The following is a 13,037-nucleotide window of genomic DNA, read 5'->3' as shown; positions in this document are numbered from 1 at the left end:
GGAATCGTGAACAGCAGCTTGCTGGGGGACCCACTGAGAGCCAGCGTCATGGCGGCGTATGAGTTTAAAGGCGAAACGATCGACTGCAGTAAGTCTCCGTCCAGTCACACCTAACCTAAAATGATTTCTAGCTCTCATTATTTCTGTTGTTAATAAACTGTCTTTCGTTCCTGCTTTCAGAGAAGTACTTCTGCAGTAAGGCAGCTCAGGAGTCCCGAGGAGCGAACATGTAAGCGTTAATCCTTCTCCGTGTCTTCATCTAATCCGGTCTTTTTCTCCTACGTCGGATAAGATGTGTCGCGAATGCAAACTACAAAAGAAATACGATGCGGAAAAGTGTTCTCTGCGAACAGCGAACAGTTCCTTCACAAACAGGAAGAACAGAAGCACGTTCCAGGAAACTATAAAGTGTGTTTTGGGGTTACGCGTAGCACAATGCGTACTTATAAAAAAGAACAAGTGCAAAAAAAAAAAAACAAAAAGAGAAAGAAAACCCCACGGAGCCTTACAAACATTTCCTATAAATATTAGGGCCGGATTTAAAGAGGCTTTATTAATCACATATACGCTACAGAACTGTGAAATTCGTTTTTCTTCGCATAGTTGGGGTCAGAGCGCAGGTTAAACCATGATACAGCGCCCCCTGGAGCAGACAGGGTTAAGGGCCTTGCTCAGGGGCCCAACGGCCCTTTTTTTTTTTTATAATCGTTTATAAATGATCTGTTATAGATGTAGAAAGTAAATTATTCATAAAAAAAAAAAAAAGTCGACCATTACAAAGATCTTAATCTCCTCATGCCATTACATTACGATGCTAGTTAACCCTGTTTGACGTATTTTCTAATTCTATGATAAAAACTCAACACCGATCATCATTTAGGATCGAAAACGCAACGAAAGAAATGAGATTGTTGAAAAATAACCGATAAGAACGCTGTCCTGACGATCCCATGGCATTTCTTTTAAATAATGCGTCTGTTTATAATAGTATTAATAATAAATGTGTGTGTGTGTGTGTGTGTGTGTATAGGGTAGAGGAGGTCATGATGAGGTCGACCGAGGTCGGGTATGTGGATCTGCCGTGCGTTCAGGGCGCCGTGATCGAGATGAAGGAAGATTTCGCAGGAAATAACATCACTCTGCCTGTAAGCAGCTTCACCCGTTTCTTCTGAATTCATCTGCACAGCGTTGCTGCACATACAGTCAGCTCCGTAAACGTTCGCACGCTGACGAAGCGCGTGTACCGCTTCCGTATGGGTGGTGAAATGAAATGACGATGACGAGCTACGAAGACTTTCAGCTTTAACCCAGATCAGTTGAACAGTGTAGGAATTCCAGCACTTTTAATATGTAGCCCCTCCCCTTTTTAAGAGACCCAAAGTAAGCGGGCAGGTTCGCTGCGCAGCTGTTCCACGGGCGGGTGTGTGTTACGTCCCTGTGACTTCACATATAAGTACAGCTGTCCCTGCCAGTGGAGCAAACCGTCGTTAGGCTGAAATATCAAAACAAACCCATCAGAGAGATCATAGAAACATCAGGTGTGGCCTAATCAACTATTTGTTACATTCATAAAGAAAAGAAAGAAGTCACTGGTGAGCTCGGGGACACCAGAATACCCAGAAGACCACAGATTACAGCTGTGGTGGATGACAGGATAGTTCTCTCCCTGGTGATGTAAAAGCCCTTCGGAACAACTGGCCAGATGTGGGACATCCTCCAGGCGGTAGGTATATCTGTGTCAAAGTGAACTATCGTGAGAAAACCTCATCAGAGTAAATACAGAGGGTTGACTACAAGATGTACACTATTGGTCATTTTCAAAAACAGGAAGACCAGGTTAGAGTTTGCCAGAAACATTGAGAAAGAAAAAAAAATCCTGTACGACTGGAGAGATGAGGCAAAGATCAACCTGTAGCAGAATGATGGGAAGAGAAGAGTATGGAGGAGGGAAGGAACCGCCCGTGATCTGAAGCGTCCCACCTCGTCACCTGGTTCTCTCGTCTTCGTTGATGATGTGACGGAAGTGTACAGGGCCATATTATCTGTTCACGTTCAGACGAACGCTTCAGAACCCACAGTACGGAGCTTCACACTGCAGGTGGACAATGACCTGAACTTCAAAAGCAGCCCAAGAGGTTGTTTTTTTTTTTTTGAAGGCAGCGAAGTGGAATGTCCTGCACTGGCCAAGTCAGTCACCCGACCCGGATCCAGCTGAGCGGCATTTCACCCGCTGAAGGTAAAACCGAAGGAAGAACACCCCGAGAGCAAGCAGGAACGGAAGACAGCTGCAGTAAAGACCTGACAGAGCATCACCGGGGAAGATTCTTCACAAGATTCAGGAGGATCTTGGATCAAAGCATTTGCAACCGAGTATTGTAATGACAATATCATTTATGATGCTAGCTTGTCCAATTACTTTTGGTCCGTTAAAAAAGAGGAGTGACCACTTTTTTTTTTTTTTCTTTTTCAAAGTGCTGTAACTCTTACACCATTCAGCTCATTTGGACGTGAATCCCCCCCAAAAATGAAAGCTGAAAGTCTGCGGTTTTGATCATTTAACTCATAACTCCGGTATACAGTGATACACCACTAAAGTAACCCAGACGTCCAGACGTCGATGGGCCTGACCGTATACGTAATGTTAATATCGATCTGACGCTCCAGGCTCCGAGGGGTGTACCACCAGAGAGGATCCCGTCAGTGCACTTACCCACCTGCCTCAAACCCGCCAAAAGACGGATATCCAAGGTGGTGTGTAGCTTCTACAAGAACAGCACGTTTTTCCAGGTACAGTCTTTCTGTATTTCTTACACTAATAATAATATAATATAATAATTATATTACTGATGAAGTTAGGGTCATCTGGAATCTTGTGTATGAATAAGCCATCTTTATTTATTTCGCATTCTACAAGTAGAAGGTGCGCTCGTTTAAAATGATGTAAACGTTGAAGGAGATATATTTAAATGTAATATATTTGAATGCCCTTTTTATTTTTTTTATTTTTGTTTTTGAAGTGGACATTTTGCTTTAAATATCCAAGTGAAATTCAGTGGGAAATTCAGCTCCTTATTTTATTTATCTGACGGTAAGAATTTGGTTCACGGGAATCACATTTTTAAGACCCGACGCAAGAAAATACAAAGAGGAACATTATAATAAGAATAAAACGATTGATTAAAAGAAATAATAATACAAACGGTAAAATGAAACAAATATATACACGGTGAAAGTTCATTTAACTCCAAAAATTCGAGGAAACGAATTAATTCGGAATTTTTAAGTCGATAAAGCAATTGCTTTGAGCCAGATACGCTTAAATATAACAAAAACTCATTTTAAATGACAGACTTTGAGGTAAATTTTTGTTATATTTAAGCGTATCCGGCTCAAAGAAACTGATTTATCGACTTAAAAATTCCGAGGTAATTCGTTTCCTCGGATTTTTGGAGTTAAACGAACTTATCCGGGTTTTACAGTGTGTTATTGTAGAGATGAACGTCCTCGGAGGCGTTTGCGTGGTGAATGTGGGTCGGTATTCAGGTGGTGGAGATCGAACACGAGATAAACGGTTTCGTCTGTAACGTGTGTCTGCGTGCAGAAAAGTTCTCACAGGATTTTAGAAGACGTTGTTGGGATTTCGGTGGAAAACGAGATCATCACAAACCTCCCGGAGCCCGTCAGAATCAAGTTTCATCACCCGGGACTCGCGGTGAGTGAGAGTGTGTGTAAGTGTGTGTGTGTGTGTGTGTGTGTGTGTGCGTGTGTGTGTTTAAGTCACATGACAATGCAAACATTGCCGCTTCACAGCAAACACAGCCGAACACAACGCCACACTGAAGTGGTTATAACATGTTGATAAGCAGAGGCGTCGTGTTATTTCTCTTTCTCTGTTTAAACAGTCAGAGTGAAAGGCCACTCGAGTGCGTGTGGAGGTGAAGGACGAGGAACGTGAGAAATGACAGAAGACAGACAAAAGAAAGAAACAGAGCTGATTTTATATTAGTTTTTTTTTTTTTTTTAATCAACAGTGACCTCAAAATAGTATTTCTACACTTACGAAAATGTTTGAATTTCAAACCAAGCGCAGGGAGATAAAAGTGAAGCCGCGCTTCGTGTGAGGAACTCAACCATGTGGTTACTGTGTAGAATCAAGAAAGACTTTGCATCAGACACCAACCACATGCAGCTAGAGCAAAAACTATTCAAAACAGGATCATGAGTACAGATGGAGAGTGATACAGCGGAAACCGTTGATCAACCTCAAGAACGAGAAGGATGAAATTTGCAAAAGAACGTGCACAGAAAGACAGCAGCTTCTGGAGAATGGTCTCATCTTCAGATGGATCCAAATGGAACTCGCACGGATCTGATGGTAGAGCGTTTGTATGGAGAACTCGCACGGATCTGGTGGTAGAGCGTTTGTATGGAGAACTCGCATGGATCTGACGGTAGAGCGTTTGTATGGAGAACTCGCACGGAGCTGATGGTAGAGCGTTTGTATGGAGAACTCGTACGGAGCTGATGGTAGAGCGTTTGTATGGAGAACTCGCACGGATCTGATGGTAGAGCGTTTGTATGGAGAACTCGCACGGATCTGATGGTAGAGCGTTTGTATGGAGAACTCGCACGGATCTGACGGTAGAGCGTTTGTATGGAGAACTCGTACGGAGCTGATGGTAGAGCGTTTGTATGGAGAACTCGCACGGATCTGATGGTAGAGCGTTTGTATGGAGAACTCGTACGGAGCTGATGGTAGAGCGTTTGTATGGAGAACTCGCACGGATCTGATGGTAGAGCATTTGTATGGAGAACTCGCACGGAGCTGATGGTAGAGCGTTTGTATGGAGAACTCGTACGGAGCTGATGGTAGAGCGTTTGTATGGAGAACTCGCACGGATCTGGTGGTAGAGCGTTTGTATGGAGAACTCGCATGGATCTGACGGTAGAGCGTTTGTATGGAGAACTCGCACGGAGCTGATGGTAGAGCGTTTGTATGGAGAACTCGTACGGAGCTGATGGTAGAGCGTTTGTATGGAGAACTCGCACGGATCTGGTGGTAGAGCGTTTGTATGGAGAACTCGCACGGATCTGATGGTAGAGCGTTTGTATGGAGAAAGTCAGGAGCAGGTACTTGCACAACGAGGTAGGAAGCTGTTTTTCCTACACCAACACCTTCCTGCTGTTGCGTATTTCCTTGTGTTCATTGATGGCATCATGAACTCAGAAGGGTACAGAGACATTCTGGATCCAAACTTGCAGAAATCAGCAAAGACCAAAGTGGATTTCTCAGCAGGATAACGATCCAAAGCACCCGCTGCCTTTAGAAACTGAACTCTGTAGAGCATCTCTGAGATGCAGTGAAGAAGAACTGAGTACACTGTGTGAACTGAAAGTTGGAGGAAACTTCCACAGTAACTGTTACAGAAACTGATGCCCAGATGCTATGAAGAAGTTCTGCAAAACAAAGGATGGCAAAATACTAAATACTAAAACACCGTCACTGTGATATTTAACCAAGCCACTATTCAGCGTCCAAATCTGTCATTTATCTCATTTTGAACATCCATCATTCTTATATTTTTAAACATAACAATCGATATGTTTGAAAAGCGTGCTAATGGCGTCTTTCTCGAAAAATAAATGCCACTTGGTTTGACATGTTGTTTTGTAATGCAGTGAAATTCTTACATTAATACGTGCGCCTTAAATGTATGAATACTTTGCAGGTGTTTTTAAGTGTTTCCTGTCGTTTACTGTCGTGACATTTTTGGCTCTTTTTCTTTTTTCTGTCTTTTTTTTTTATACAGAAAACACAGAGGAGAAAATGTGTTTCCTGGGATACAAGAAAAGGTAAAAACTCATCGTTTCCCATTTCTGTGTAAATCCCGTCCAGCGCTGATCGGTGCACGAGCCCGGAGTTTAGTCTGTAGAAAATCTAGTAGTCTAGGTCTGTCTGTAGTCTAGGTCTGTGTGGGTGAGATATCAGACGAGACGTGACGTGTCTGTGACCCGTTTCTTCCCCCCCCCCCGCTCTGCCGTGTAGATAACGAGGTCATGTGGAGGGAGACGGGTTGCATAACGCTTCAGCTCAGCGCAGACGAGACAGAATGCTGCTGTAATCACCTCACGTACTTCGCTATTCTTGTGGTGAGTGACGAGTTCGGATGGAAACGTACACGGCAACCGAGTAATGATTTCAGGCACGTACAGACAGCTACAAAATTATTGGCACCCCATCATAAAAATGAGCGAAAAACAACAACAAAAAAAATCCCTGTATTAATGAGCAAGATGGACAATTGTTGTTATATTCATTTGTTGGTTTGTTTTCGCAAAAATGAAATAAAATACTGGTTTCTAAATTATTGGCACTCCACCGAGAGGCTTCCTCTAATGTCGGAGATGCGTGCACATACTCTCACAACATTTTCTTCTCCGGTGTACGCCGCAGTGTGTGACAGAGTTCAGATCCACTGACTGAAATGTTCATTGTGAAATATTCGTTTCTGTGTTGATTCTGATTCAATTTGGACTCACTTCAGTTAAGCCAAGGCTTAACCGCGACATGATAACACGCTCAGTTCCTGCCAAATGGGATCATCCTTATTACACTTTTAACTGTTTATGTATTTGTACATCCATTAGCTGACTTGTGCCGGACAACAATCCATCTACCTTTTTGTTCACAGTGATTGAATTTAGGTTTCAATTCTGTAATTTTACACCGAAGGACATAAAAATACTAATTGATTCATTAAACAAACAAACATAAATAAATAAAATACTATTTTTAGACGGATACATTCGAAGAATTGTGCGGTCCTCACCAGCATCTGTAAACAAACAAATAACGAGGCGACTACAAAACCACAACGGATTACAATACATCGTCGTTCTTTCCTAAAGAGTAAACCAACATTGAGAGACCAGGTGGGGGAAAAATAAGTACACCCTTCCTACTTCCACAATCATTAAGAGAGAAATTAGCAGCCGGGTGTTGTATCTAATGAATTGTTAGGTAGGAGAATTGTTAGGAATGGTCAGAGAAGCAATCGTTGCCGCTCATCGATCTGGGAAGGGTCATAAGGCCGTCTCCAAACAATTTGAAATTCACCGTTCTGCAGTGAGAAGGGTTGTTTACGAATGGAGAGATTGCGAGTCAGGTGCCAATCTTTCCAGGAGTGAACATCCCTGCAAATTCAGTTCAAAGTCAGACCGTTTAACGCTCAGAGATATAAAGAAAACCCCCCCAGACGTACATTTTAAAAGAGCTGTGCATAAACTAATGCCCTCAAACAGCAATGAACTGAAGCAATGATGTAAAGAAGAGTGGACCAACGTTTCTGAAAGACTTTTGTTGTTGCTAAAGGTGCTGAATTATGGGGTGTACTTATTTCTTCCCAGCTGGTTTCTGAATAGTGGTTTACTTTCAGGGAAAAAATGACTACGTATTGTGTTTTTATGTTGTCACGCGAGTTTAGTTATTTGTTTATAGAAGTTGCTGAAGACCGCACAATTGTTATTTAGGCCTGATAAATAAAACAGAGAATTGAAGGAGGGTGTACTTTGTCCACTACAGATACGGTCATGTGAAAAATAAGTACACCCGAATGGAAATTGTTGGGTTTTTTTGACATATTTGGACGTTTGATCCTCTTTCAAACAGTCACATGGAAAAAGTAAGTACACCCCGACATTTATCACACCTTCAATTGCATAAAATTGTACTCAGGTGTTGAAGATTGAGTGCCAGTAATCAGAACCTGCTTAGGGAGTGCAGGGTCTTATTTATACCCCTCTCATATCTAGTGTCTAGTGTTCCATTTGTTATTGAGGTGTGTGGTCATCATGCCAAGATCTAAAGAGGCGTGGGAGGCATGCCAGGAAAAAGCCGTTGCAAGACTTGCAAGAGAGTGCGTCATCTGAAAAACCTCTCGCTTCATACCAACTGCCAACTGTGAGGCACGGCGGTGGAAATGTTATGGTTTGAGGTTGCTTTGCTGCATCAGGGACTGGACAGCCTGCATTCATCGATTCAACTATTCAATTATTGACTAACAAAATTACATTATTATACATATATTTCTAAATTAGTATAGTATTAGTATTTTTAAAGCTAAATAAATAAATAAATCAATAGTGTTCTATAAAAGAACTGTTTTTTCGGGGTGTGTAATGTTTATTTAATAGAATAGTTTTTGCCCATTCTTTTGAAGTGTGCCAATAATTACGGACTGACTGTACTACACCTTGCTGACCTCAAATAAATGTACTTTCATTACCTTGGATTTTAAAGGGCATTTGTCAGGAAAGAAATCTTTAATGTCAGTTATATCTCCGTCTTCTGCTGTAGGATCTGAACCCTACGAGGAGTGTGCGCCACCTGGAGGCTCTGACCTTCATTACAGCGGTGTGCTGCGCCATATCCATCGCCAGCTGTGCCGTTCTCTTCGTATCACTCTGCAGGCAGAGGTCAGAGGTCATTCTGACGGTATTGCTGTAACGTGACGTCTGTGCGCTGTTGTGAAACAGGTTATAGAAGGTGTTAGAAGAACCGAATAAACACTTCGGATTTTGGTTTGTTTTTTCAGGAAATTGAAGAACCAGTCGAGTCTGGTGCACCGTGGTCTGGTCGTGGCTCTGTTCTTCCTCCTCGTTCTCTTCATCCTCACCGGCACCGTGGCCAACGCCGCATCCGACAGCGTGTGTCGCTTCATCGGCGGCCTGCTGCACTACATGCTCCTCAGCGTCCTCTGCTGGATGGCTGTGGAAGTGATTCACACCTTCTGGATGATGTACATGGTGTTTAATCCCTCACCAAAGCCATGGATCTGGTACCTGCTGGGATTCGGTACGTTTACTCGCTAATTCTCAGAGCGAAGTGTGTGAAAGTTTCAACAGTAAGAAATTCCGGAGCAACCCTTATAGTTTTTTAAGGCAAAAGTTTTCAAATTTAGTTGAATTTAGACACAGGATATTTGAAAATACCAGCTTGGAGTTTTTCAAAATTAAAAAATGAAGGTATTCCAGGTATCAATCCAAGCAGTAGAAAAACTAACCACCCCCCCCCCCTCTTTTGGGTTTATATGAATTTAGGATTTCCTTGGATTTTTGCAACCACGTTAATACATTTTTTTCTCTTTTTTACATTTTATTTCTACCAATTTTTTAAAGCCGGATCTTCAGCACTTAAGTTTCAGAAAGGTGAATCGTATGAAAATGTATGAAAATACGAATCAACAAACAAATAAATAAATAAATAAGACTAAAATGCTTTTTATTCTCTGCGTTGTGAACTCTGTAATTTTACATTAGAGCGGCACGTGATGTTTATGAATAATTGATAACTACAAGTGAAATAAGCCTTGTTTTTGTTTGTGTATTGTGGAGAAATCTGATCCTGCTGCATGAGCTATGATGAAAGAACGTCCTTGATTTGGAATTTTGTCATCTCCGCGTCCGTTCCAGGTGTTCCAGCTCTGCCGGTTGTTATCCTGGGATCCGTCGGAGACATTTATGGCCAGAGGACGGTGAAGTCCGACGATGTTCTCGCAACTCCGTATCGCATGTAAGGCATAAAAATCATTTCACAGTCTGCGCGTACGTGGATTATTTGGATTCTCGATAATAATAATAATAATAATAATAATAATAATGTGGGGTGTGGGTTCAGGTGCTGGATGACGGACTCTCGCTCGGCTCTGATGGCTCACTTCATCATCAACATGGGCCTGCTGGTGGCGGTGGTGAGCTCAGGCCTGGTCATGCTTCTCCTGGTGTTCAGGAAGATCCGTCACCGGGACGAGTGGAAGCGGAACCGCGTGGCCTTCCTCAGCATCTGGGGCCTCAGCTGCCTGTTCGGTTCCACCTGGGCTCTCGCGTTCTTTACGTCTGAAGCCTCAGAAACCGTCCTCTTCCTCTTCTGCATCATTAACTCATTACAGGGTGAGTTTCTGGTTTCCTGTTAGCCCTACGGACCGAGCGGTTTAAGTGCGGCACCATTGTTTATGTGGCAGAAATTTCCTGTAGAGATGATATCAGGACCAAAAGTTCCTGCTGTGTGTTTACTTTATAAGCTGCCCGCTGTTGAACTCCTCGTGATTCGGTCTGGAGTTTAGTGAAGGTCTGAAAGCCTTCGTTTAGCCTAGACTGACTATTTTCGGGAATTAATGGTAAATTATGAAATAAATTTTTTAATCAGATTAATGCATGAAGGAGGGCTGTATGATTTGTAATACAATGTTAAAATATGAAACGAATCATCACGTGGTGTAACTGCCAACACAACACTCAACGCTAATCAATCGATGAAATCAACAGAAGTTTTAATCAAGTTGACGGATCAAAAACGTAGAGAAATATCCCGTAATATAAGTGGAAACGATTCAATAAACTCAAAATACTGTAGGATTTGTAATAGAATGACACCTTCTGAAAGAAATCTCTCGAATTAAACTGTTATGAATCGCTTAGAACGCTGTATGATTTTCATGGAAATGAATCTGTCCAGGATTTTTCCTCATGCTGCGGTTCTTCGCTCTGGAGCGGATACAGAAGAACTCTCAGTCCAGTTCCGACTTCAGCAGCACCGGATCCACACGACAGCACATGCTGCAAGCTCAGGAGGAAAAACCCGGAGTGATCTCCTGAACAAATGACTCTCATATAAAAAGCTAGGAGTGTGTTTAGGTGTCCTTTTAGAAGCAGTTCTCAGAGACGGGCATTTATAAAGATTTATAGTTCAGCATTAAACCCTGCTGGTCAGGTCTGTGGCGGTGCACTGAAGAAAGAAAGAAAAAAAAACAGACCAAAAATTTTTTTTAAAAAAAAAAAGCTTCCTCGACATTAAGCTGCGTATTCGACTGTGTAAACCCTGTACTTTTCCTACGCGTTGGGATTTCATTCCGTCGTTAGCACTTTAGTTTTATTCCTTACGCTTTGACTACTGTTCAGAAATACTGTGTCCATTTTTAGATAGAATGGAAGGTAGATTTTAAGCACAAAAAGTACAAAAGGTTTATCATTAAAATAAATAAATAAAAAATGATTCAAATATAAAATGGTTTATTGGTTAAAATCTGGGGATAAACCCGACACGACCTTTATATATATATATATATATATCGTTTATTGCACTGGACATTAACTTTAAATTTATTCCTAATTCATTCACAGAAACTTTAAACTAAATGAAATAAATAAATAACTCGTATCCCGCGTTCCGCTCCTGAGTTTGTGTAAATTTGCGTGTGACGAGACTCGTTTAAATCACTTTATTTCACTCACATGCCAACGTGGGACAAAAATAAATTAAGACACAAGACCAGCAGTTTAATCAGGATAAAAGTAATGGCTCCCTGTAAAAAGAGGAGGAGTTAGCGCGTGTGGTTTTATTTACGGTAGCCGACGAGCCGCAGTGGCGTGGCTGAGCTGCGTTACTGGAATTAGATCCAGGAGGAGCTCTTTCACCGTTCAGTCGCCGTTTTGACTTCTTTCCGAGAACTTTCGTGGGCGTGTCCGAATGTAATTGTGCCGTGAACGCTCTTGGTAATTACAGCGTTTATCAGCGTACAAGCGCGAACTGTAAATCTGGAAGGGATTGTAAGGTCTGTTGGGACACATCTTTAGTAAACGATGAGAGACGAGACCCGATGTTGGCGCTGTTACAGAAGTAGAGCTCACACTCTGATGAAGCTTAATTAGGCCACGATTATAATAGATTAGTGTTAGTGTGTGATGAGTTGTCATCGTGTACAGGGCGTAAATGCAGATTTATAGGCCATATGAAGTAAATATCGGCCCTCGACTGTAAGCGTTTCTAACGGTAGACGACCGGTTCATTCGTGTCTGATCTCGGTGAGGAGACTTTGCGTTCGTTCTGTCATTCTGCTGCAATTCCACATGTTTCCGTGATGTAAAATATCTTCCGATATGTTGTGTCTGTGCGTGTTGATAAACCTGTCCTTTATTTCAAACTATTATTGAACCGGCGATAAACTGCAGCGCGGCCGGACGAACCTGCTGCGGTTTACAGCACTTTCACGATGTGATTTTATTCATTTGACGAGAGAAATGGTTCAGACGAACCCGATCCTGTGTTCATGATGTGTCATTTGATTTTAGTGGAAATGTGTGGAGTATTATTGTCTATCTTTGAAACTGACAGTTTGCGATTCTCAATTAGGAAAAAAAAAAAAATGTAAATAGTAAAAAACGTAATCATTTATCATCTTACATTCAAGTCTTTCTGATGATTTAGGATTTGAAAATAAAGAGCTAGATTTTCTATTGCTTGATTTTTTTTTTTTTTTATGCAAATTTTTTTTAAAGATGTGAATGTAGAGTGAATATATTTAACGATCCGAGCTCTTTTCATATTATATTCATATTTAAGCTATGAACGTCATTATTTCAGGTTCAGGAGAATTTCCTACACTGAAGCTGAGCTTTTTTTTAAGCGAATAAATACGTTTTTAAAGTTGTTGTTGTTGTTGTTGTTGTTGTTTTTGTATTTGTGTATGATTGATATCGAAGTGATTATTATGTTGTGTGCAGCGATGAATAAAAGCCGATGACATTATTCGCACGCAGAAGCCATCTGTGGGTTTGTTGTTGTTGTTGTTGTTGTTTTTATTGAGCGTTCATTTGTTTCTCGCGTTCTACTTTGAGACGTTAAGACTTTTATAGTTCAGCGTTATTTAACTTGAGAAGTCCGAAGACACTTTTAATGAAGTAGATAATGTAAACATCCACATCCGAAATCTTTCATTTTAAATTTAGACACTGATAAAAAAATTTTTTTTTTTAAATGTTACGCACATACTCATTTGCATATTCAGTAAGCTAGTACGCCTGGTCTAATTAACTGTAGCTATAACGTAACTTCTTGTCGTTTTTACGCCAAACTGTCACACAGCATCCTGATCACAGACTGGAAGTGTTTCACTCAACACGTTAAATGTTTGCTGATGTTACGTGGTGATCGATATCATCTCACGTACGTCAGTGCTCAATCTCGGAGGCAGTTCTGGAAG

The 13,037-nt window shown here is 41.4% G+C and overlaps 1 protein-coding gene across 1 annotated transcript in view; it reads left to right on the top strand.

The window, feature by feature from the left end:
* Positions 1-12,589, top strand: part of LOC128613591 (adhesion G-protein coupled receptor G5-like) — a 26,355-nt gene extending 13,766 nt beyond the window's left edge. The window contains exons 3-14 of the mRNA XM_053634491.1: positions 1-88; positions 181-229; positions 1,031-1,145; positions 2,665-2,787; positions 3,602-3,712; positions 5,811-5,853; positions 6,047-6,150; positions 8,357-8,475; positions 8,595-8,854; positions 9,472-9,571; positions 9,677-9,948; positions 10,514-12,589. The exon at positions 1-88 is cut by the window's left edge and continues 347 nt beyond it. Coding sequence (XP_053490466.1) covers positions 1-88; positions 181-229; positions 1,031-1,145; positions 2,665-2,787; positions 3,602-3,712; positions 5,811-5,853; positions 6,047-6,150; positions 8,357-8,475; positions 8,595-8,854; positions 9,472-9,571; positions 9,677-9,948; positions 10,514-10,653 — 1,524 coding nt within the window. The 3' untranslated portion in view covers positions 10,654-12,589. The remainder of the gene's footprint in view (positions 89-180; positions 230-1,030; positions 1,146-2,664; positions 2,788-3,601; positions 3,713-5,810; positions 5,854-6,046; positions 6,151-8,356; positions 8,476-8,594; positions 8,855-9,471; positions 9,572-9,676; positions 9,949-10,513) is intronic.
* The last annotated feature ends 448 nt before the right edge of the window (positions 12,590-13,037 follow it).

The sequence above is a fragment of the Ictalurus furcatus genome, chromosome 10 (genome assembly GCF_023375685.1).
Source record: "Ictalurus furcatus strain D&B chromosome 10, Billie_1.0, whole genome shotgun sequence".
In the NCBI taxonomy this organism is placed as follows: domain Eukaryota; kingdom Metazoa; phylum Chordata; class Actinopteri; order Siluriformes; family Ictaluridae; genus Ictalurus; species Ictalurus furcatus.
The sequence above is the reverse complement of the archived record's forward strand: the minus strand, read 5'-3'. Positions and strand labels throughout refer to the sequence as shown.